The sequence below is a fragment of the Lissotriton helveticus genome, chromosome 7 (genome assembly GCF_964261635.1).
Source record: "Lissotriton helveticus chromosome 7, aLisHel1.1, whole genome shotgun sequence".
In the NCBI taxonomy this organism is placed as follows: Eukaryota; Metazoa; Chordata; class Amphibia; order Caudata; family Salamandridae; genus Lissotriton; species Lissotriton helveticus.
This window is the reverse complement of record NC_136068.1, coordinates 1,706,580,807-1,706,607,165: the sequence shown is the minus strand read 5'-3', so window position 1 is coordinate 1,706,607,165 and position 26,359 is coordinate 1,706,580,807. Positions and strand designations below refer to the sequence as shown.

The 26,359-nt window shown below is 48.1% G+C and overlaps 1 protein-coding gene across 1 annotated transcript in view; it reads left to right on the top strand.

The window, feature by feature from the left end:
- LOC144769652 (IgGFc-binding protein-like) overlaps window positions 1–26,359 on the top strand; it is a 620,904-nt gene that overhangs the window by 571,044 nt on the left and 23,501 nt on the right. The window contains exons 18-20 of the mRNA XM_078653827.1: window positions 8,316–8,465; window positions 8,673–9,158; window positions 25,839–26,204. Coding sequence (XP_078509953.1) covers window positions 8,316–8,465; window positions 8,673–9,158; window positions 25,839–26,204 — 1,002 coding nt within the window. The remainder of the gene's footprint in view (window positions 1–8,315; window positions 8,466–8,672; window positions 9,159–25,838; window positions 26,205–26,359) is intronic.

Genomic DNA, 26,359 nt, shown 5'->3' with positions numbered 1-26,359 from the left:
ACACAAGTCTCTCCACAACCTGGGCCCCAAGTACCTCAACAACCGCCTGACCTTCTACACGCCCACCCGCCAGCTACGGTCTACCAGCCTCGCCCTCGCCGCCGTACCACGCATACGAAGAGCCACCGCCGGAGGAAGATCCTTCTCCTACCTGGCGGCCAAGACATAGAACTCCCTCCCCATCCACCTTCGGCTGACCCAGGACCATCTCGCCTTCAGGAGACAACTCAAGACCTGGCTGTTTGAGCAGTAGCGGACCCTTTCCCCCAAGCGCCTTGAGACCCTTCCGGGTGAGTAGTGCGCTATACAAGTGTTATGATTGATTGATTCATTGATCAGCACCCGACATCACCATAGCCATCCAGGATGGCTACAAGATCACCCGCAGGGATCGCACCAACAGAATCGGAGGAGGAATAGCCATCGTCCACAAGTCCACCCTCAAGGTCGTCACCCACGTAGACGACACACTGAAAACCGCCGAACACCTGCACTTCCGGATCCACACCGACCCCAACACCACCCTCAGAGGAACACTCATCTACAGACCACCCGGACCCCGAGCTCAATTCAGCGACTCCATCGCTGACCCCGCCAGCACCCACGCACTCGCCTCCATGGACTACATCTTCCTCGGGGACCTGAACTTCCACCTCGAGAACAACAGTGACGCCAACTCCGCCAACCTGATCGCCAACCTCGCCAACCTCGGCCTCAGACAACTCGTCACCGCACCCACCCACGCCGCTGGCCACACACTGGACCTCATCTTCTCCACAGGCACCCGCGTTGCCTTCAACCACATCACCGAACTCCACTGGACCGACCACCGCTGCATCCATTTCACCATCAACAAACTAACCACGCACCACCGCACCCAACAGCTGCCTTGCCGCTGCTGGAGCAAAGTCACCGAAAACCAGCTGATCACCACCCTTGCCCAGAACCCACCCACCGACCCCACCAACCTAGACTCCGCAGCCCACAACCTCGGACAGTGGATCGACGACTGCACCAAAACCCTCGCCCCACTCAAGAAACCCTCCAACAACCACGCCAGCAAGAGAGCCACCTGGTTCACCGACAAGCTGCAGACCTCCAAACGTGCCTGCCGGAAACTGGAGAAGATATGGCTCCATGAAAGCACTCCGGACAACCACGCAGCCAACAAGGACGCCACTCGCAGACATCACCACCTCATCAGAATAGCCAAGAGATCCTCCTTCAAAGACCGCCTGGATAACAACGCACCCAACAGCAAAGAGCTCTTCAGCATCGTAAAGGAATTCTCCAACCCCGGCGCCAACGCCACCGACATACCGCCCTAACAAGAACTGTGCAACTCATTAGCCATCTTCTTCCACTGCAAGACCGCTGACATCCATGACAGCTTCAACACCATGACCGCCCCGACTACGCCAGACCCTACCTCCCCTGTGAACACCACCAGCGGCAGCCGCCTGACCTCCTGGTCCAACATCAACAACGACTTGACACGCAAGGTCATGAACTCCATCCACTCAGGATCTCCGTCAGACCCGTGCCCACACCACGTATTCAACAAAGCAGACGCTGCCATCGCACCCCAACTACGGAAGGTCATCAACATCTCCTTCGAAACAGCGACATTTCCGGAAAGCTGGAAACACGCCGAAATCAACGCCCTCCTCAAGAAGCTCAAGGCGGACCCTAAGGACCTCAAGAACCTCCGGCCCATCTCCCTGCTCCTGTTCCCAGTGAAGGTAATCGAGAAAATCATCAACATACAACTGGCCCGCCACCTGGAAGACAACAACATCTTGGACCCGTCCTAGTCCGGGTTCAGACGAAACCACAGCACCAAGACAGCCCTCATCGCCGCCACAGACGACATCAGGTGCCAACTAGACAACGGTGAAACATCAGCCCTCATCCTCCTGGACCTGTCAGCCGCCTTCGACACAGTCTCCCATTGCACTCTAAAGACACGCCTCCTAGAAGCCGGAATCCAAGAGAAGACCCTTGACTGGACCACGTCCTTCCTCTCCGGCAGAACCCAGAGCTTCCACCTCCCGCCCTTCCGATCCAAGGCCACCAACATCATCTGCGGCGTCCCCCAGGGCTCAGCCCTCAGCCCGACGCTGTTCAATGTCTACATGGACCCCCTTGCACAAGTGACCCGCCAACATGACCTCAACATTATCTCCTATGCCAACGACACCCAGCTCATCCTCTCCCTCACCAAGGACCCGCACACCGTCAAAACCAACCTCCACGAGGGAATGAAGGCCGATGCCGACTACATGAAGAACAGCCGTCTGAAGCTGAACTCGGACAATATGGAGGTACTCATCCTCGGACCCATCCCCTCAGCCCTGGACGACTCCTGGTGGCCGACAACACTGGGAACAGCACCGACATCCACCGACCATGCACGCAACCTAGGATTCATCCTCGACTCCTCCCTCTCCATGTCTAAACAGGCCAACGCCGTCTCCTCCTCCTGCTACAATACCCTCCGCATGCTTCGCAGGATCTACAAGTGGATCCCGACCGAAACAAGAAGAACGGTGACACAGGCCCTCGTAAGCAGCAGACTGGACTACGGCAACGCAATCTACGCAGGAACCCCAGCCAAACACCTACGATGACTACAACGCATCCAAAACACCTTCGCTCGACTGATCATCAATGTCCCCCGCCGCAGCCACACCACCCCCACCTGAGAGACCTACACTGGCTCCCCGTCGACAAGAGGATAACCTTCAAGCTTCTCACCCACGAACACAAAGCACTCCACAACGCCAGCCAACCTGAACAGCAGACACAGCTTCTACACCACCACCCGCCAGCTCCGCTCCGCCAGCCTCGCCGCTGTCCCCCGCATCCAAAGAACAACCTATGGCGGAAGATCCTTCTCCTACCTCACCGCCAAGACCAGGAACACCCTCCCTACCCACCTACGGCAGACCCAAGACCTACTCGCCTTCAGAAGACTACTCAAGACCTGGCTCTTCGAGCAGTACCGGCACCCCCTACCCTCAGCACCTTGAGACCCTCACGGGTAAGTAGCCTGCTTTACAAGTACTCTGATTGATTGATTGGTGGGTACTAACAGTTCATTAAACAGGGTGCTTCAACAGCATGGTTGGAGTCCATTGTGAAAGTTCACAAAAGTGTTGTTGGGTTGCCTGAAGTCTCTGTTAGACTATTTTACTTTATCATGTAACCTGTCTGTCGGGCAATATCTGGTCCAACTCTCCCGCCTGGGAAAGCCCTTTGTCGGGTTTGACACAGGACTTCTTGTGAGCTGCGCTGGGGCCGCGTGTGTGCTGATGTGGGGCAGCTGCAATACCACCGAGGAGCCAGTAGCCAGTCGCACGCACAAACCTCAGGGGTGAATGAGTCTTGGTCTGCCGCAGTTCAGGTGTGAGCCTGGTTAGCAGGTAGACTCTGGGTCTTTTTGTCGGTGGGTTTAGCAACACTGTAGGACTCCAGTCCATTGGTACTTGAGATAGTATTGTTTGCCGCCTTTGATGAGGACTGGCATGATGGCATTGCCAGCCATCTGGTGAAACTGGACAATGGTTGGTAATGCCTTGCCTTGATGGTTGCACTCCTTCAGTATTGAGTCGATCACCTTTAGCGGGGGTGGCCAGCAATGTTCCCTCTAATTTTTTTCCTCTGTGTGCGGCAGCGGAGGGTCTCTGTGCGCTGCAACCATGGCTATGTGCGCCAGGAACCAAACCGTGCGTGTCTGCGGTGCCAAATGGCACTCAAAACGTTTACTTTAAAAAGTGAAAAGATGGTGCATTTTCACACATACAGAGCCAAAATAAGGGTCTTAAAGGCAGTTTGCAAATTTATTGTATTGCCTGTATTTTCATTGTTGTTTCTCTGACCACTGTTGTCTGTCTTCCCCGCTGCCTGTACGTGGTCCGTGCCCCTTTTTCTTCCCTCTGTTCCCCTTGCTGTCCCTGTGCTCTCTCTGCCCGGTCTTTCCTTCTGTACCCCTCGCTGCCCGTGTCTCTGCCCAGTTTTCCCTTCTGTTCCCCTCTTCGCCCCGTGCCTCTCTGCCCATTCTGCCTTCCGTTCTTAGCTGCCCCTATATTTCTGTATTCTGTATTTTGCCTCTGTGCCATTAGTTATTTGTGCCCGTCTGCCCTCTGTGCCACTCTTTTTTGTGCCTTTCTGCCCTCTGTCCCACTCGTTTTTGTGCCCTTCTGCCATCTGTTCCACTCGTTTTTATGCCCTTCTGCCCTCTGTCCCACTCGTTTTTGTGCCCTTCTGCCCTCTGTCCCACTCGTTTTTATGCCCTTCTGTCTTCTGTCCCACTCGTTTTTGTGCCCTTCTGCCCTCTGTCCTACCCGTTTTTGTGCCCTTCTGCCCTCTGTCCTACTCGTTTTTTCCTTGTTTTATATGCCCCTTTTGCCTTCTGTTCCGTTCGTTTCCCCAGCCGCTGTGCCCCCTGCGGTCCCGCCCTTCTGACTGCCCACTGTGGCCTTTTGTTTAAATATTGCTGTTAATCGGAGCCCCTTCACGGGCTCCGATTAGCATCAATACTTAAACAAAAGGCCACAGTCTGCCTCGCGCTTTACTAACAAAAGCATAGGGTTAGTTTCCAAACACAGCGTGTGCTAAAGTACACGCTGTGTTTGGAAAGTGTCTACGCTTTTGTTAGTAAAGCGCGGGGCAGACTGTGGCCTTTTGTTTAAGTATTGATGTTAATCGGAGCCCGTGAAGGGGCTCCGATTAACAGCAATATTTAAACAAAAGGCCACAGTCTACCCCGCGCTCCCACATAGCCACCAGCCCCCCGTCTCCTTACCTACACTCGTCATGTTCCCGTCGCTCGCTTCTTCAAAGCGGGCGTCGGCGACTCTCTCACATCCTGTGTGCGCGCTCCTAGCGAGTCCGTGCGCGGGGATGTAAGTAGAGGTGCGTGCGGGCGCCGGAGAGGGAACGGTGGTGGCCAGGTGCCTACATTTCCTTTGGGGAGGCAGTCACATCCGTGCACTTGGACTTCTTGGGCTCCTAGGATGTTGGTGAAAGTAGCAAGATGGATACGTTGAGAAATGTGAGGCATGAGATTCTGTTTGTGCAGGCTTTGCGGATTACTCTCGGGCTCCAGCTGGGCGGTCGCCAGTTCATTCTCTGGTTGTCACCCCCTTCACTTGCTGTTGGTGTGTCGGGATGTGCTCCTGTAGCAGCTCTGGTTCTCTTCAGTGTCCAGCCCGGCCACTCACGACTTCTTCTCCGGAACTTGGTTGGTTGTCCGATTCTTAGTGTAGGTCCTCCAGTCACACTTACACCTTTCGTGCTGAGTGTGGTGTCATGCACATAACAATGATGTTGTAGTTGCCATTGGGCATGGATGACAGGTGGTGACAATCTGCTAGAAGAGGAGATTTCTGGAGGGACTTCGCAGCTACATGTTTCTGCCTCGCTGAGGCTGTTCTTTCACCTCTGGCATCTGCGGTCAGGAGCAGGAATGCCGTCCGACTTCGACTGCCGACACTCGGGGATGGATGGTCGCACTGGGAAGCATTGGGGAGAGACGCGGTTTGCTTTTGCTGCTGCTTATGTTTAGTTCTTACATGGGGCTGTCTCCAGGGACGTTGGTCCGCCTTGGTGGCTGTCTGGTGTCTCTGGGTGTGCACTTGGCTAGTGGTGCTACAAGTCCTTGTGCTTCTCCTCCTGTTTTCCATAGCACACCAGTGTCTGTCCAGCTCTTCCCGGTGACAGGATTGTCACTCTTCTTTTAGCTTCTTCCGGGTGCAGTCGCATGCACCTACTTCCAATCAGGCCAACTTTAGCGGTCTTTGGGCCATGCGGGCGAAACCTCCTGTCGCTCTTCTGTCTTCTTCTTCCGGTCGTGGCGTCTGCCTCTGCTTCCGTTCAGGCATTCTTAGCCTGGTTGGTCACAATGAGTGATGCGCTCCATGCTAGCAGTACGCATGTGGCGTCTGGCCATGTGCTGCGTGTCCTTGAAGCACTCTGGGGTGGTGGCAGCTTGCCACATGGAGTGTGCTACTCTCCTCTTGCCCGTATTGGGTCGCCGACGACTCTGTCTTGAGGCAGTGTAAGGGAGGACACGCTGTGCTGTCACTGGCCCACTGCGGGGTTTCGCTGGAGCCGTGGAGATGTAGAGGATCTCCCTGCTGCATTCAGCATTGCTTCTTTTCTTTAGAGAGGTCTCTCTCTCCCATTGGCATTTACCCGTGCTGAGGCGCTTCTGGGTGCAGGTGTCACACACCTGGGACTGCGCACTCTTTGTCTTCTACTTGGGCACCCTCCTCTGGCACCCGGCGTGCCTGCTCTTCCTCCTTGCGGTGGTGGTCGTCCACCGCCAGGGTTTGTGGCACACTCTTCGCACTTGCTGTGGCATAAGACAGGCACTGGGGTTCACTCTGCTCCAGTCTTTCTTGTGTAACTAGGTGGGGGCAGCTGGCTGGAGGCTTTGTTTTCTGGTTGCTTCTGGTGACACTGGACTCTTGGCAGCGCCCTTGGCTTCGTGGCTTTGGGCTTCCTGAGGCTCCTTTTGGGGGTTATCCATCTCTCCCCTCCAACACGACAGACAGTGGTGGGGCTCCTATGCAGTGTCTCCTGGTGCCTTCTGCTGCCCACTTTTCATTGGTGGTGATGGGCGTTCGCCACTTGGGGTCGCGCTGCACTGTCTTCTTTTCCCAGGGATGTTGCTTGTCCATGTGCTGCCTCTTTTGTTTCTGGCAAACATGTGTGCAATGCTAAACCTTTACTCGACTTGCCTTTATGGTGGAGTGCTGGTGGTGCCTGACATTGCACATCATAATTTTTCTTTGTGTGACTGCCGGTGATTAGACTTCTTGTGACATTGTCTCTATTGTTGTGGTGGCTGACTACCACTGAGAGCCATACCATTCTCTTTTGGCTAGTCCTTGCTTCTAACCCCTTGTCTCAGGCTTGACTTGGGTACTGTATGAATAACCAGGCTGCTGTAGGAGGCAGAGTGTCATGCTGGGGGAGACACAAGGTGCAGTCAGTGCTTGCTGTGGCTGTGCTTCATAGCCTCCATCTCCCTTGAGGAAGGTAGGTGTAGAGGTGCCTCAGTGTGCAGCTTCTGAATCTCTGGGGGTTTTGCCTAACAAGTGTTCTGGTCGCGGGCCACTCCGGGCTTACATTCTTATAATGTGCTTGCCTGTGGTTGGCATATTGACCGCCAGGTGGCACTAGAGTCATTTTCCTAGGCCACGGCAACTTCTGCAGGAGCTCCTCCGTGCTGCTTGGAGCAGATGCGGTGCCGCCAATGGCAGCCAGGTGGCGCTACTGGCCCTTCGTAGGCCACTTGATGAAGCTGCACTCTAGTTAAGGCTGTCCATGTGGGAGAGGGCTCGCAGTGCCAGGGAGCTCATTACCTCCTCGTCCTGTCTTCCTCGCCACAGTAATTACCCATGAGCCTCCGGCTCCCACAGAAAACTCCAAGCTTAAATTACGCTCTAGTCTCCCTCTCCCTCCACCAAGATGGCCCCCCAGTGGCTTGAGCCAATCCCATAAAGGGACACAGAACACACAACACGACCTGTTTCTTTTTTCTGCACTGCTCCGAGTGCTGTCTCCCTGTAAAGGTGAGTGGGGCTGGGGTCTTGCTTAAGCAGCCCTTGGGTCCTGTGGTATTACATTGGGGGATGTATTGTTTGACTGCATTGTTGTGTTCCTGTTGCTTCGTTAATTTTTTTTTATTTTTTATTACGCTTTTATTCCCCTGCGTTTGCCTTGATACACTCCATATCCTGCTTTAGTGGACTTTGGAGGCGTTTCTGTTTTCCCGGTCGCTTTGGACCTTGTTCTCTGTGGGGGCGCCTTAAGTCCTGCTGTGCGGGCCGTTTTGGTGTCCTTTTTTTTCGCCCGGCCGCGCGTCCTGATCAGCGGACGTGGCGCGGCCAGGGGCGGTTGCCGGTGTTGCGGTTTGCTCCGCTTTGTTGGGGCTTACCTGCGACCGTCTCTGGGGCTCATTGCGACGCGCCTTCGCTTTCCGGTGTGTTTGCACACGCCGGTCTGCGTTGTTGGCGGCGTGTGCGCGCAAGACTTCTGGGTGATTTATTACCTTGGTGGCATGACGTGTGTGGTTTTTCTTGGTTGCTTGGCAACCTCGGGGCCTTTATTTTTCGGACAGGTGGTTCTGACTTTCGCCTGTTTTTCTTCGCTGGTTTCTTGTGTTTCAAGCTGCCATGGAGAATGGTTCTGCTTCTTTTGCTGCTCCTGGATCCCTCGATGAGGCTTCTGGGTCAGGGGTCGCGATTCCATCTATGGCGTTATTGCAGCAGATGATCAATTCTGCTGTGGCTACTGCTTTACAGGGTCAGGTCCCTGTTCCTCCTGTGACACCGGCTCGAGTTGATGGGACTGATGCTGCTGACTCTAACAATGAGGAGGATATTGATGTCAGGGGTCGTTTTGGGCAAGGTGCCGACCTGAAGGAGGTGCTGGGACACATTCGCAGGAACTTGGTATTTCCTGAGTCTGTTGTTCCTATGGATGACGACTTGTTTGCACAGTATCAGTGTCCTGAGCATGATTCTTTGCCTTTGCATTCTTCTGTCTTGAAAGTTTTGGAGACTGAATGGAAGGATGTGGACAAGGGTGCTTTTCCGCGTTTCCTGGGTAAAAGGTACCCACTGCTGGATTTTGCCTTGAAATACCCTTCTTCGGTGAAGGTTGATTCCTTGATAGCCAGCATGTCGTCTCGTGGGACTGTTGTGTCTGAGGATTCTTCTCCTGCTGACCCCATTGACAGGAAAGTTGATGGTGCGGTGAAGCGCACTTATGCGGCTGCGAATTTTTCTATCAGGGCTGCTGCCTATTCTTCCTACACGATCCAGTCTTTACTTAAGGACTTTCAGTCTGTTGCTGAATTGTTGGATCAGGAGGAAGATTTTTCTTCGACTCTTGCGATGATGGAGCAGCAGGTTCGCCTCCTATCGGATGTTTCTTTTGACTATTTGGGGGCAGCGGCTTCAGCGGCTGGGTCTTCGGTCGCGGCGAGGCGTCAGTTGTGGCTTCGACCCTGGAAGGCGGATGCTACGCAGAAGTCTCTCCTGATGAAAATGCCTTTTTCGGGTGTTAAACTGTTTGGACCTCCTTTGGATGACATGGTGAAGAAGACGGCGGAGGACCGTAAGCTTCTTGCCCCGGGGCGTACTGTTAGATTCCGTGCCTTTGGTTCCCAGCGGGTCTTTGGTAATTCACGGAAGGGCCGGGCTGGTCAGCCCTTTCGTGGAAGGGGGCGTGGCCGGGGTGCTCCTTCCTTTGACAAGTCCCGGTTCTCCGGTGCCTCTGCCTCCTCTGCTCCCGCATCCAAGTCCTGACTGGATCGTTCCTGGTGTAGGTCCAGTTGGGGGTCGTCTCACTTGCTTCATGGACTCTTGGCGAGCAACTGTGTCGGATCGGTGGGTGCTTCAGGTGGTGTCCGAGGGCGTGCGTCTTGGATTTTCCCAGGCTCCCCCAAACTGTTTCAGATCCACTCCATGTCCCAGAGATGCTATCAAGCGGGTGGCTCTTTTGGAAGGTATAGAGTCCCTGGTTCTGAAGAAGGCCGTTATTCCCGTGCCCCCAGATCAATTGGGGTTGGGTGTCTATTCCATCATTTTCTGGTGACAAAACGCACAGGGGATCTCAGACCGGTGATGGATTTAAAATGACTTGAAAGATGCGTATCTACATGTTCCAGCCCACCCAGACTCTCAGAAGTTTCTTCGTTTCTGCTTCATGGTTCGTCACTTTCAGTTCCAGGTACTCCCTTTTGACCTCTGCTCCTCACCCAGGATTTTTACTAAGATTCTGGCTCCTCTTGTTGGTCATTTACATAGGGAGGGCATTTGTGTTTTTCCTTATCTGGATGATATTTTGATTTCTGCTTCTTCTCTTTCTAAGGCGGAGTCCCATGTGAAGAGGGTGTGTCATCTCCTGGAGCATCACGGATTCCTGATCAATGTTCCAAAGTCCTCTCTGGTTCCTGCCCAGGAATTGACTTTCATTGGGGTTTTGTTCCGGACTCAGTTGGGGATGGTGTTCCTTCCACCTGCTCGTGTTCTGTCCCTGATGTCTGCTGTGCGGTCCTTGTTGTTTGGCCCCTCTCATCCTGCGAGCCTTTGGTTGCGGGTTCAGGGGCTGATGTCGGCTTCCTTGTTGACCGTTCCATGAGCTCGCCTCCACATGTATCCTGTGGTTTCCCACATTTTGTTGCATTGGGACCCCTGTTCCCTCGATATGGGTGCTTTGATCCCTGTGTCCGGGGAGATTCGGTTGGTACTGGATTGGTGGCTGGACGCAGATCATCTGTCCATGGGGCTTCCGTTCCTGATTGTTCCCTCCCGGGTTCTCACTACAGATGCCAGCCTGCTGGGGTGGGGTGCTACTCTGGGGGATTCTACGACTCAGGGGGTTTGGCCTCGGTCGGTGTTGTCTTGTTGTTCGAATTACAAGGAGCTCAAGGCCGTCCTTTTGGGTCTGTTGGCCTTTTCGGATCCTCTTCAGGGTCACCATGTGCAAGTCCGGACGGACAATCAGGTGGTGGTGTCCTATATCAACCATCAAGGGGGGTGCAGGGTTCAATCGCTCAGTTGCCTCGGCCATCAGATTTGTTGTTGGGCGGAGGTACACTTAGAGTCCCTGTCTGCTGTTTACCTGCCGGGTCGGGAGAACTCTGTGGTGGATTGCCTGAGCCGTGTACTTCCGTCAGTGGGGTCTTTGTCCCTGTCTCCCTTGATGTTCAGGACGTTACGGAGGATGTTTGGGTCTCCGATTGTGGACCTCTTTGTTTCCCAGTGCAATGCCAAGATACGCTGCTTTTGCACGATTATGCCTTGCCGGGATGCATGGAGGGTGGACGCCCTGTCGTTCCTGTGGCCGAGAGGCCTGTTATATGCCTTTCCTCCTATTCCCCTAATTCCGAAGATCTTGCAGAAGATCAAGAGGGAGGAGTCGTTCGTCCTTCTGGTTGCTCCGGGGTGGTGCCGTCGTCCTTGGTATCCCCTGTTGCTGGAACTGGCTGTGTCTCCGGGCTGGACGTTACCGTTCGTACCTTATCCTCTGTTGGGTCCTCTTCTACCTCTGCCTGTGTTCCGGTCCCTGGGTCTGCGGGCCTGGCTCTTGAGAGGGGATTGCTGATGCGTGCGGGTTGTTCTCTTGCGGTTGCTGGCATCATTCAGCAATCTCGGAGGCGTTCTACTCTTAAGTCCTACGCTAAGCATTGGGATAACTTTGCCTCTGTGTGTGTCACGAACTGTCGGTGGATTCTTTCGACCCTGCTCGAATTCTGGATTTTTTGAATGATGGTTTCCTTTTGGGCCTGGCCATTTCCACTCTCAGGGCTCAATGGGCCGCCATTCGGGCATTTCATGTCCTGCCTTTGGTTCAGATTTCTCCTTTGGTGGCTCGACTTTTTAAGTCGCTTTCTTTGCAACGTCCCCGTCCTATCTTCTGTTCTCCTCCTTGGGACCTTCCTCTGGTATTGCGTTCCTTGCAGTCGGCTCCTTTCGAGCCTTGGAGTCGGTGGACCTGAAGTTCTTGACACTCAAAGTGGTGTTTCGTGTGGCTATTGCATCTGCCAGGCGTATTGGTGAGCTGGGTGCCTTCCTGCGGTCTGCTCCATTTTTGGTCATTTTGTCTGATCGTGTGGTTTTGCGCCCTCATCCTACGTTTATTCCTAAGGTGGATTCTTTTTTTCACCGTTCTGCTGAAGTGGTTCTTCCGGTTCTTTGTCCTGATCCTTCCTCGGCTGAGGATTGCCTTCTCCACCTGTTGGATGTGCGTCGTGCATTGTTGGTTTATTTATCACGCACTTCTTCCTTTTGTAAGGTTGACAATTTATTTGTCAATTTTGGTTTGTCTCGTCAGGGCCTGAAGCCCTCCCTGTCCACTGTCAGTCGTTGGATTAAGGAGGCTATACTGTTGGCTAATGGTTCTGTTTCTGACCTTCCCCCTCTTCCTGTTCAGGGCCGGTCCACCAGATCTGTTTCTGTCTCATGGGCCACTTTTAAGGGTGTGTCCATGGAGGATGTTTGCCGGGCTGCCACTTGGTCGTCCCGCATACTTTCATGTCCCATTATCGTCTTCAGATTGGGGGTGGGGGTTCTGTTTCCTTTGCCTCTTCTGTACTGTCGGCTGGGATTCCTTGAGGTGTATGTTTCTGTGGCAATTTTGTAACTCTTGTGATTAAAAATGTTCTCTGCATGATTTCTGTGGAGTGTTTTCCTTGCATGAAGCTGATTGCTTTGGTATCGGCTCATGGGTAATTACTGTGGCGAGGAAGACAGGACGAGGAGGTAATGCCCAGGTTACTTACCGGTAATCTTCATTACTCCGAGTCCATGTCTTCGTCGCCACAGTATAGTTTCCCTTCCTTCCCGGCCCTGGTGGTGGCTTCATGTCTGTGGCTTGGTTTTTCAGGTCGTGCTGTGTGTTCTGTGTCCCTTTATGGGATTGGCTGAAGCCACTGGGGGGCCATCTTGGTGGAGGGAGAGGGAGACTAGAACGTAATTTAAGCTTGGAGTTTTCTGTGGGAGCCGGAGGCTCATGGGTAATTACTGTGGCGAGGAAGACATGGACTCGGAGTAATGAAGATTACCGGTAAGTAACCGGGGCATTACCTTAGTCCAGGTCGGGGCGGCCGCACGGAGGGACTCCGGTAGTTGTTGGCTTTCTCTTTCTTTACAAATACTGGTTACCTCATCGCACACAGACAGCTTCTGCCATTATGGCGGGCTGTGCCTGACGATGCAGGTGTTGTGTATTATCAGGTATCCCCTTGGGATCATGTATCCCCCGGCCTTCGGCAACCTCCGGAGCTCCTGTCTATTGGACACCTCGGACGAGCCCATGGAAGCCCCGCCCACCGCTGGAGAGGCGAGCCTCAGCTTTAGCAGGCAGAAGCAGCAGCGCTCCGAGCCAAGGTGCTGTTGGAACTGCACCTCTCTGCTCTAAAGCCCAGGAGCCTTCTCATTCATACAGGGTTAAAACGCCGTATATGTATATTCCCTCATGGCAATTGTAAAAGGAAACCACCAGTTCACAAATGAACAGAAATCGTATGATTGGAAGTGGCAGTCCGTTAACAGGATGATTAAAACATTGCACATGACCTGAAAGGCTTGGTGGCATGATGAGCCCTTGTTGTACCAGTTGTTTTCCCTCTAACTTGTATTTTGAACACCCTTTCACTCATTTAAAAGCAACAGAGGAAATGTGGTATTACTAGTACAGTGAAATGCGTGTACCTTGATCCAATTTTGAAAAACTCTGGCAGACATTCCTTTTTTTAATTAATAGAGGGGCTTACATCTGTGTAAGCACAGCGCTATGTTGTATATTGTCATATGTAGAATGATAATTTTTTAGTTTATTGTAAAAAGGGCTTTGGTAAAGCGCTACTAGACACAAGATCCCTGCCCAGTGCGCTTTGGGCGTGGACATGTACCAGGGGCAGAACCAGAGGTGCAACTAGAGCCAAACTTCCGGGAGGGCTAATAAAAAATTCGGGGGCGGTTGATTCTTCAAGCAAAAGGCAGAGGCGAGCTGCAGGGGTTCTAAGAAGGGGTGAAAAACATCAAAGCCTAATTAACAAGCAAAAGGTATTTTAAAGACCTTTGAAGTACTCGGGTGCGGCTCTGTGTGTGCCCGGGAAGCTGTCTCATCCCCGGCTGACACACACGACGGGGGGGGGGGGGTTGCTGAAGCCCTTTGAGTCCAATGGGCATTGCGCGCCTGGGCACAACAAGACCCGAAGTTCGGAAGTTCGGGAGGCGGGGGGGGGGAGGTGGGGTTGATTGTCTAACACTCCCAGCCAGGGCTGGCCCTAGCACTGGTTGCCCAGAGTGTAACAGTCTTTTTTGGGGCCCCTTGCCCCATTTTCTCCTTCTTCATGAATTCCCTCACTACCACTCACCAACAATGCACCTCATTTTGCTGTAGCACCTTTCTGAAAAAAATGTCATTTTTTTTAGCGCTACTTATAGTTTACTTACACTCAGTTCTGTTATCTGCAGGGTACATTTTCTTGGTAGCACGCACATTAATCCTCTGTGCTGTGTGGGTGGCAGGAGAGCCCATGTGAGTGCACTGTCAGCGATGCGATAGTGTGAGAGTAGGGTGAGTGAGGTGACCATATGAATTTGGGCACGCATGTTAGTGCAGAGTGGGGCTAATAATTGCATGGTTAGTGATGGGCTTGTCTGAGTGAGACTGCAAAGTGAGCATTGTGGGTGACAGGTGAGAAAAGTGTCACATAAGTGCAGGGTGAGTAGTGTGCTCGTGTGACTGCAGGATGAGGTACAGGGTGTACAGCACAAGTGCATTATGAGTGCAGAGTGATCACTGTGAGTGCACGGTGAGTGGGTGAATGCCGTGAGTGCATGGTGATCAGTGTGAGTGCATTGTGATCGCTATGAGTGCAGGGTGAGCATGAAAGTGAAGGGGCGAGAATGAGGAGTGAGTTGTCTGAATGCAGGGTGCATTCCCAGACACTTGGAGTAACTCAGCATGTTATTGACGGCGGCGTAGGGTTTCAGATAAAAGCTAAACTATTGCTAATATGCAGGGCTTTGAGTGGGATAAAAAAAATAGGGGGGGTCTCTCAAAGAGGCGTGGATGATATGATGAAAACATTTATGCTAAAAATCTGTGCTCAGCATAATGTGCCGCCCAACTGGTATTTCGCTGCTTCTGTTATTGCCTCATAATAAGTAGCATTGCAGCTACAACAAGCCAGGACTATTGGCTTTGTTAAAGGTTGTCAGTTGCATAAGATAAATACCCTACATGCATATATACAACTATGGCTTTGTGGTATATTATAATAGAAAATGATTTAGTTCTTGCGCAAGCGGTTATGGCGTAATGGCTACAGCTGTCAAGTTTGAGTCTCAACGTCAGCTCAATATCCTGTATTATAAAGGCAAATCACTTAATCGTCTGTGCCTTCCAAAAAATAAATGAAGACGTTCTTATTTGTGTTGATGTAAAGCACTTTGAGTTTGGCAATACAGAACAGCAAAAAAATAAAAGTTACATCAAAAAAGTGAACCGCTGCAGAGTTAAGAGTATGAAGGTGAAAATGTAGAGCCATATAGACACCCGTCTCTGCACCTGCTTTTAAGAACTGCAGTGCTGAGCACTGGCAGGTCCCGGCCCACTTAAAGCCTTTTATTATGGCATTAATCAGGGATCAAGGGAGGAGGAAATAAATAATGTGCTGATCCTGCAACAAACTTCCAGTCTTATGATTAGGGTTGCCAGCTCATTATTTTGATGTCCCAGACGGTACAAAAATGAACAGTCACATAAAGCTGTATTTTCAGCATTTATCTGTGCATACTTCAAACAGCAAATATATATAGAATGCACTTTTAATTATATTCTAGGGCTGCCTGAAGGATCCATGACTGATTATTAAAGGGAACATAGACAGAGAAGTCACATTACAAATGAATACATACTTTTTTATTTAGACAAGGACTTTGCAGGCACTTTAAACAACACATTGCTGGCATTTTTCTTTCGGCAACCCCACATTGCATTCCTTTTCATGAAATGCATTCTTACACTACAACAGTAAATGTACAATACAAATGTAAGGGGGCCCAGGGGTCACAGGAACCTGAAAATAAACGAAGCGTCGGTGACCAGTTTACAAAGGTATGTAAATATGCAAATGGTCTTTAAAGACCTGATAGAAAATCGGGCGTGCCGGACACTCCAGACACTGCCTAGCCTAGCCTACAGCTCGAGCTGCAGCAGCACGGCCTGGGACACATGACAGGAAGGGCTGAAGCCCTTTCAGCCCTATGGGCGCTGCGCGCCTGGCATGTACAAAATAAGCGGTCCTAAGGCCGAGCACTTTCATGAGAGGAAGGTAGACTCTGGGGTAAGAGATTCTCAAGGAAGATAACATTCCAAAGCCATGATGAACCACGTCCCTGATGTTTATTTGAAGACAGCAAGTCAAAATGCTGCCAGTACTTTAGAACCATTTTTCCTTTACAAAGTTATGAAGATTTTAAAAAACTAGGGTGGTGTGTCGAAGGTGCGCAGTGTCTATCTATCTATCTATCTATCTATCTATCTATCTATCTATCTATCTATCTATCTATCTATCTATCTATCTATCTATCTATCTATCTATCTATCTGTCTGTCTGTCTGTCTGTCTGTCTGTCTGTCTGTCTGTCTGTCTGTCTGTCTGTCTGTCTGTCTGTCTGTCTAGTCATCACGGCACAGAACACTGTATCGAGCTCGGAAGGATGGGAGACTCACCAGGCCCATCGTGCCGGTACTTTGAGGTACAATGTATCAAGCTCTGAAGGATGGGACCGCACTGAGCAACACAAAATGTAATTTTTCCCAAGCCATTTACGCACTGAGCAACACAAAAAATGTCAATTTCTCCAAGCCAATAGAATCAATCAGATTCAATATACAATACATATATATATACATTTGCACTACACACTTCAGCACCTTACACGCACAAGCAGCACTTTTGAATATGATCAATATCTCTGTACTGTAGAAACAATTATAAGCAATATGCACTTTGTATACATGAGGCTAGCTATTTGCTATTTGCACATATCAATTCTTTACAATAGGAATTACCTCCAAGAAGGCATGTTATGCATTATGCTAGCTAGTTGACATATGTGAACATATATTTTATATATATTTTATATGTATTTATAGTCATTAAGTAATTTTCGTTTCCTCTAAATTGGGAGATGTACAGCAATTTTTGCACATATAGCGTCAATTGTAATATAGAAACAAATGTATGCACTTGCACTTTATTTATTTAATGATAACAAACAGGCATTTGCACTAACAGTACTGTTTAAACCTAATTATGATTTACATGTATTGGTACATGATATTTGAATATGACTTTATATGTGTGTGAGATATGCGATTACATGTAACAGACTGAGCGGCACCCCGACTAAGAGGGTGAGTCGCTTTTGGGAATAGCGAGCACTTAAAGAATCTAAAACTGTCGGAGGTTATTTTTAGATGTCACCTGATTACTAGAATCATTTTAAAATATCATTTGATCATTGTTGTATTTTCGCCGTAACAATTGATTGTATGATGTCTTCTTAAAAATAAGCACTGTCCACAATTGTCACTGACTTTACTAGTGATTTATTGATAAGCCTGGCCCGACCCTGGTCCGCAACGACGTATGCCGTTTGTTGCGGAGGGTCACTCTGGCAGCAGATTCACTTCCGCTTACCCAGACGGAAGCAAAGGCAGCGCACCAGTCGATCTGGCCTCCTCTCCCTATTTAACATCGAGGGAGGCGCGGACGCGCGCAGCGGTGCGCCGAAGGTGCGCCAAAGGCAAGCCCGTCTGCGCCCGTCCGCGCCAGAACGCCGCCAGCTGCCTTGCCTCTATCCTCTGTTCATTCCGGTCTTTCTACCATACCCCTATCGCTGAGAATGGTTACAACTACTCCACCTCACATCAGGTATGCACGCAAAGATTTGTTAGATTTAAACTGTTCCACTTCTAATGTATCAGACAAACTACTAACCGATCTTCGGAAGGCCCCCTCTGCCTGCATCAAGACAGAAGATGGCCAAACTAAACTCACTAGCCCCCCACAGGGAAAATACACAGCTATATATTTTAATGCCAGATCCAGCCCAAGACATGCTCTAGAGATATGGAGTCTCCTTAACTTTGAAGAACCAGATCTATGTTTTATATCTGAAACATGGCTACACGAGCACGCCATCCCTGATCTTCATACAGCCTTTCCCCAGCAGTATTCTATAATTAGACGTGATAGAACTGGGGGAAAAGGTGGTGGAGTACTCATAGCAGCTAGGAGAATATGAATGTTCAAATCATAGAAAGCCTTGTGGTAAACGATTCTGAAATCATCATTTTCAAAGTGAATAGGCTAGGAAAAGAAGAAATATGGAAAGGGGCTTTATTATACCGCCCCCCTGGGAATAAAGGAGACTTTGCCAACATCCTATTAGAAACCATAGCCCCTCACGCACTGACAGCAGATTATTTTATACTATTAGGTGATTTTAACTATCACGCTGACGACCCGTCTAACACCGATACAGAGAAATTAATCTCCGCTATGAACACCCTCAGTTTGACACAAAAGATTACTGGCCCTACCCATCAAGCCGGTCATACGCTTGATCTTCTATTTACCAACTCTCCTAATGTATCGCTAACCACTCCTATTCCACTATTATGGACTGACCACCTTCTTGTGAAATTTTTTATAAACAGCTACAGACCAGAAATCGTAAGAAATAAAAATCAAAAATCATGTAGAAACATGAAAAAAATAACTTTAGCTGCCTTTTCTGAGAATATTGCGACAGACTAAATACATTTAAAGGAAAACGTCAATCTTGGAGCTATGCATCTGGAGTCCGCTGTCTATATGGCACTGAACAAGATAGCCCCTTTTCGAAAGGTGTACTGTAGGGAGAAAATTTCGCTTTGGTTTACTGACCAATTAAAACATCTCAAAACCTTAACAAGGAATGCCGAAAAAACCTGGCGGAAAAATAAAGACCCTAACAATCGTAAAATCTATCAAACCCTACATACTAAATATATGAGGGAAATAAAAACAGCGAAAAGAAGACACATAGCTGAACGAATAAACAAAGCTGAGAATTCGTCTAAGGAGCTCCACCACATTCTAAAGGAATTCACTTCCTTTAAAAGTCCGCAAGAAACACCAAAAACAAATGAATGGACGGAAGACCTTTCTACGTTTCTAGACGACAAAATCATAAAAATATGTAAATACTTTGAAATAGAGAATACATCCCTCCAATACCTGGAACAGGAGCTACACGCAAATCAAGCTGTACACATAAATGTTTCATCCCCGAGCTGGTCCACTTTCAATCTGTTGGATAATAAAAAAACTATGCTTTTAGGACGAAAAATTAAATCAGGCTCCCCCAGTGATCAGCTAACCTCAAAACTATTTGCCATTCTTGCCCCAGTGTTAGTAGACCCTTTTTCCTGCCTCTTAAACTCATCCCTGACAGAAGCGGAATTTCCTAAAATTTGGAAGGCGGCAAGAGTTAAACCCATATTAAAAAAACGGTGCTGACGCAAACACTTTCTTAAATTACCACCAGATCTTGATCAGAAGACTGTGGGAGTGTGGTTTCAAAGGGCAGGTATTAAGATGGTTTATCAGCTATTTGTCAAATCGAACAACAACATTGCAAATAGACGAGACCCTGGCCAGTACTCGGCCTGTCACAAGAGGTGTGCCTCAAGGTTCTATTCTCAGCCCCTCGCTTTTTAACGTTTATATGGCCCCTCTGGCCAAACTTATCAGGGCATACGGATTCGACGTGTTATCATATGCGGATGACACGCAAATACTGGTCACCATCGGCCCTGATGTAAACGACACCAAAAAGCGTTTTAAAATGTGACTGATAGAGGTAAAAAACTGGATGAGTCTAAATCATCTCCAGTTGAATGGCACCAAATCTGAAATTATGACATTTGGGCGAGCAAGCGAACACTGGACCCATGACTGGTGGCCCCCGGAAATGGGGGAGTGCCCTGTCCCAAAAGAATCAGTCCGCAACCTAGGATTCCGCATGGATAACAAATTATCCATGAAGGACCATGTAAACCATACCGTAGGCACCTGCTTCGGAATCATGCGGAGTCTACGTACGGTCTTCAAATGGATACCAACAGAAGCACGCAGAACCTTGGTTCAGGGCCTTATAGTAAATAGGCTAGACTATGGCAACTCTCTCCTCCTTGCCATAAATGAATGCCATATTAGGAAACTGCAAGTTGTACAAAATACAGCTGCTCGTCTGATTCTGGGTTTACCCAGACGATCCCCCTCTTTGCCATGCCTAAAAAGCCTACATTGGCTTCCTGTTAAAAAAAGAGCCATTTTTAAAACCATGTGTTTGGTTCATAAACACATGTACGGCCCAGGACCAAAATATTGGCATCAAAAACTGACATGGTACCAGCCTGGTCGACAACTGAGATCAAGTTCCAAGTCACAGCTTACGCCGTTCAGAGTTCTAACTGCTAGAAACGGCGGACGTGCCTTTTCCTTTATGGCACCATCTCTATGGAACAAACCCCCCCTAAACATACGTACAACTACTGAACTCATGAGTTTTCGCAAAAAACTGAAAACATGGCTCTTCAGTTAAAATTTCCATTTTCAGGCTCATTCACTTTTTTTCTAGGACTGTCCGCATGCGCCATGAGACACCCTCGGGATGTGATATGTTGCGCAATACAAATATCCAGACTAGACTAGACTAGACTAGATCGAGAGATCAGGACAGTTTTAAATTTAAGCATTAGTCTGTACCGTGTGTGCTTTAAATGCAAGTATTATGTTATTTGAATTAATTTATACCCAAAATACTGGTACGGAATAATAACTATCGTTGTTTCTAATATTACAAAATGCTTTATTGACACAGGTATAAAAAGCAAACTTACATAGTATTTCTTTCACTGTTACTAGTGTCGTCATATCACAGGGTGTGTTATCCCTTTAAATTCCCATTTCTGTGTAGTGTTGTCATGTGATCAAGGCCACAGGACGTGGTAGAAACGCACCAGGGTCAGCACTTTATGAAATACAACTTTATTTTTGGCACCAGCGAATCCAGTGTCCGTATCAATGTTTGTGCACGACTGTACTTGGACTGTTGTTTAAAAAAAGTATCTATCTATCTATCTATCTATCTATCTATCTATCTATCTATCTATCTATCTATCTATCTATCTATCTATCTATCTATCTATCTATCTATCTATCTATCTATCTATCTATCTATCTATCTATCTATCTATATATGGCGGTTGCCAGTAGGTAGTTATATTTAGGAACTATTTTCCATAGGAAATCCGCAACATTCTATTCCCAATAACTTTTGTGCCAGTTGATGAATCTTTGCGAAATTGTCAAAACTTTTGGCCAGCTCTGGTCCGCTCCCGTCCTGAAAATCTCAGGGTGATTTGTCAAGCGGGGGCTGAGAAAAAAGGGGGGTCCCAAAACGTGTTTTCCCCATGCAATTTTCCATAGGAACATTTAGTCGCAGCTATAGCCCGAACTGCTGATCGGAATTACACCAATTTTGATAAAAATGTAGCCCTTGGTTCAGAGTCGTGCCTTGTAGTTGAATGGTGTAAATCCGTTCAGTAGTTCCTGAGAAATCAAAAGTAAAATCACACATATATCTATGGGCACGGAGGATCCGCGCACCCTCCACGCACCCTCCCGAGCAAGAGCTTCATGCTAATTGGCTGTCAACACTCCAAATCAGGAAGTGTTGACAGCCATCTAGTGCCTCGGTAGAACCGAGGTACAAGAAAGCAGAGAAAAAAACATACAACATGCAAAAAGGGAGCAGGGTAGAAACACCCTGGCCCCCTAGACCGCATTAGAGGGGCCCACAAGGACCCCCATGGCCCCCCAAATGTTTTTTTTTTAAATCGGCAAAATCCACGCAGGGTGCGCGGAACCTACTGATAAAAGAAAACAAAGCGCGGGCTCCCACGCTTCGTTGGTAATTAGCCCCCGGGTACCGCCCCCCGCCCCCGGGCTTTAGAAAATTATGTGCAGGGGGGCTCACAGCCCCCCCTGCCCCGGGGACCACCACCCACCGGGGCTTCAATATAAGTGGCAGGGGGGCTCAAAGGCAAAAAAACACAGCTCTCTGGCAGATACTGGAGGTACCTGGTGGGCTAGTTGGCCCCTAGGGACCCTCAGGATTGAGGAGGAATTAAATTTCCAACTTAAAACGTGTCACAGGGCGTGTTTGCAGACATGTCACCTCAGGCCCGCCCCCTTCCTTCACCATTGGGCGAACACACCCTTTGGTGCGTTTTAAGTTGAGGAATTAATTCCTCTTCAATCCTGAGGGTCCCCGGGGGACAACTAGCCCACCAGGTTAATCCAGTATGCGCCAGGGAGCAGTGTTGCAGAGAGGTGTTTAGAGACCTCGCCCCTTTTTACACCTCTCTGCAACGCAGCTCTGTGGCGCTTATTGGAGGTACCTAGTGGACTAGTTTGACCCTAGGGACCCTCAGGATTCAAGGGGACTTAATCTCCCAACTTAAAACGGACACAGGGCGCGTTTTTTACACAGGGGCGAAGGGAGGGGACGGGCCCTGAGGTGACGTGTGCAAACACGCCTTGTGTCGTGTTTTACGTTGGGGAAATAATTCCCATTCAATCCTGAGAGCCCCTGAGGACGAACTAGCCCACCAGGTGCTTCCAATAAGCGCCATTTTGCTGCGTTGCAGAGAGGTAGTCCAGGCCATACCCCTTTTTACACCTCTCTGCAACGCAGCTCTGAGGGGCTAACTGTAGATACCTGTAACCAAGGGGCACTCAGGATTCAAGGGGACTTTATCCCCCAAATTAAACGGCCACATTTGTTTGCACATGTTAGATCAGCCCTTCCTCCCTTCACCAATGTGCAAACGCGCCCTGTGGCGCGTTTTAAGAGGTCGTTTTAATCCCCCTGCCTTATTATATACTTGAGGCTTACCGAGGAGGTCATGCTAATAACAGGGGTACCACAACGCATAGTGTTTCCCAGTGTATGTAGGTGTTTTAATTGTATTCTAAATGTCTTTTAGCATTAGCACTGGTTCTAGGACTGGTTACTCAGTCAGTTACCACCAGTACTCATCTGAAAAAGTTGAGGGTATAGGATGATTTTGCAACAAGGCCTCTTTCTGCTCCTCTGTTTGTCCTTTCTGCATGTCTTCGTTCTTCATGCACTTTTCTTCGTCTTTGAGGACTTCTGTTGCTTCTTTCTGCATTTCTTTTTCTTCTTTCTGTGTGTTTTTTCTTCTTTCTTTACATGTCCTACCTCTGTAGGCATAGTTAGAAACTAACATTTAAATAACCTTTGAAATAAATTGAAAAAAAACATAGGTTTCAGGCATGTTATAGTTACAAATTAGCATTTAAAAAACCTTTGAAATTTACTGAAAAAAACATTGGTTTCAGGTACGTTAGAGTTAGGAATTAGCATTTAAAAAAACCTTTGAAATTCACTGAAAAAACATAGGTTTCAGGGGCGTTATAGTTAGCTGGACATTTCACTCATACAAAACCATTGAAATTCCCCCGTTATAGTTAGTTCAGCTAACTGTAACTCACGCACTCGCAATGCACTGCTGATGAGATCACATATTACATCACTCATGACTTGGTCAGTGACATCACTCATGACATCACTGATGACATCTCAAATGAGATCACTGATGATATAATCCTTGTGATAGAGTGGCAGACCTCCTCTCGCCCTAATAAAACCTTTGATACACACATTCAAAAATAGAAACTAACATTTTCAAAAAAATGGAGATACCAATACCAGTTACAACACACCTATTCTCTTTAATTCCAAGATCTACACACACATCCACTCAATCACCAAAAGTTCTTACAGTCACTCATACATGTACTCACTCATCATATGTACTCATACATCTATACATCCTGTTACACACTGACACTCATCCATAGAGTTACTCACACACATAGCCACACATGCAAACAAAGTATCAAACATCCATTTAGTTATATATACAGGTATACACACCCCCCCACACTTACTTCTACAGAAACTTACACATACTTACTCTCTTAAACAATCACTTATAGAAACACGTACTTATTTATCCAGGAACTCTTTCAATCTCTCACTCTCACATACACCAATACTCACATATACTAGTTTAAAACATATGTAGTCACTCATAAAGACACTATGGAGACAGTCATCCAATCACTAACACACCAATAGACACACTCATCCACCCATACAGTCCTGCATACATGCTTTCTTCAACACATACAAACAATGAGTCACTCATTCATTCATCTATGCACTAAGTAATTCCCCCAACGAACCATACAGACACTCAGACGCTCATACTGATAGTCAAAAAACAAACCAACTAATAACCCATATAGACACTCATGTAGCTACTCACCATCCCATGCAGCCACTAATACACAACGTGAGAAACTGATACAGATATTTACATATTTAAACATTACTCACTAACCCAGTATTCACTAAGATACACTTAATCAGTCAGTTATACAACCTATTTTACAAAAACAATCATCAATTTAGACACTTATATACCCATTTAGTCTTCCATCGACCTTGAGATATATATATATATGACAGCCATAGTCCTGCAACAGTCTCTTTCCAAAACGCAGGTATGGACCACAAGTGCGGTGAAAATTCTTCTATTTTATTGCGTGCAGATCATTAAAGTGCAAGTGCAGATTTAGTCACAAGGCTAGTGCCCAGCACGATGCGTTTCGACTGCCATCCGGCAGTCTTGATCACATGACGCGCTGGATATATATATATATATATTAATGATGGCGACAAGCAAATAAACACCTAAGAAGAACCAAATTATGGTCCGTGGTTTGTTTTCTGATCGGTCTGCTAGCGATATTGCAGCGCGTAAGGAACTAAGGTTAAGGCATATATGTATGTATATATATATATATATATAAATATATATATATTAACTCCAACTTGTCAACAACGTGCATGCAGCACAGACAGGTGCGTGGACGACAGAATAATGCCAGAGACAGACTTCTTCTATCCAAATGTTTTTTATTCCATTAAATCCGTGAAGTGGTGCAGCCTCCGACGCGCTTTGGGCACTGGCTGTGCCCTTGCTCACTATATATATATTCCAACAGCCCCCTCGAACAAGAGCACTCCCGGTAAGCAGAAATTTCTTTATTTAGATAAGTCAATAAGGCGATGTCCATCCTGACGCGTTTTGGCTGGTCCCAGCCTTTGTCAATAAATACATGGTGAGTAATGTACCTGTTTGAATGAGATTAGAGGGTGAGCAGTGAGAGTGACAAGTGAGTGAAGAGTAACATGTGTGCAGGGTAAGGGTTGTGCTCATGTGACTGCAGGGTGAGTGTGGGAGGAAAATTATGAGTGCATGGTGAGTGGTGTGAGTGCAGGGTGAGCGATGTGCTCCGGTGCCCGCATGGTAAGTGGAGAGAGAATGGCATGAGTGCATGGCGAGTGGCATGAGTGCAGTGTGGTCACTGTGAGGGCAGGGTGACCAGTGTGCTCGTGTGAGTGCATGTTAAGAGGAGGATGAAAGGTGTGACTGCATGGTACCTGTATGAGTGCATGGTGATGAGTGTTTCGGATATAAGTTAATATAAGTTAAACTATTGCCATCACGGCGTCAATCAAAGAACGAGGGTGGAGGATATAAATAATTTGATGATACTGCAACAAACAAAATCTCTTGATTAGGGTTGACAGCCCACTAGATTTCTACTGGCACCACCGAATCTTGTGTCCTGGTCAGTACAAAAAGTACTATTAATTGTGTTCTAGGTCTGCCTTAATGATCCATGACAAATAATTATAAGGAAACAAAGATGGAAAAGTCATGTTTCAAATGAATGAAATGTAATTTCTCTAAGCCTTTCACGCACCGAGCAAAACAAAAAATCAATTTCTCAAAGCCAATAGAATCGATCAAATTCCATATACAATATATATATACATATACTTATAAATATATAAAGTATATATATATATATATATATATATTTATATTTAATTTTACAAAACTTATATAAATGGTAGCAAACCACATATTAATTATTCATGACATAGCTTTAAATGTAAGTATGTACTGGTTTACAACATACTGTCCTACTATAAGAGCCGGAAAAAACTTGCATAGCATATTGGTGTGAAACGACATCTTCCTCAGCTGTCCTGATGGATGCAAATGTTGTGTCTTGCCTTTCAGAATGGAGGGTCCATCGTGTCAGCAGATTGTTCTCAGCAATGCACATGCCAAGGAGGTGGCAATCTTGTTCAGTGCTCCGTGTTCAGCTGCGCCAGCGGATCATCCTGCGCTCTGAAGGATGGAGTGCGAGGATGCTACACCCAGACCCTGTACAACCAGTGCACCTTCCCGCTTCCCACCATTCTCAGGACACTTCAAAATGTGGCCAGCATAGGCATGGATCTGAGCTCCACCTGCAATTTCACGGATCCCAACTTCTACGTGGTGATGTTCAACTATATGACATCTATACAGCCTGGTGGCGTCTCCCTTTCATTTGTAACAAAGACATCTGTGATTGACTTGAGGAGCAGCCAAGAAGTAAGGGTAAGTGGAACAAACTCCTCGACGACATGGCAAGGGAGGTTACTCCCAGAAGTGTAGGGTAAGTGGTACATTTCTCAAAGATTGAAGCAGGTTTAAATCCCTGCATTGCCTCAACTTGCTGTGATTTTGGGAAAATCATTAAGAAAAATGCATAA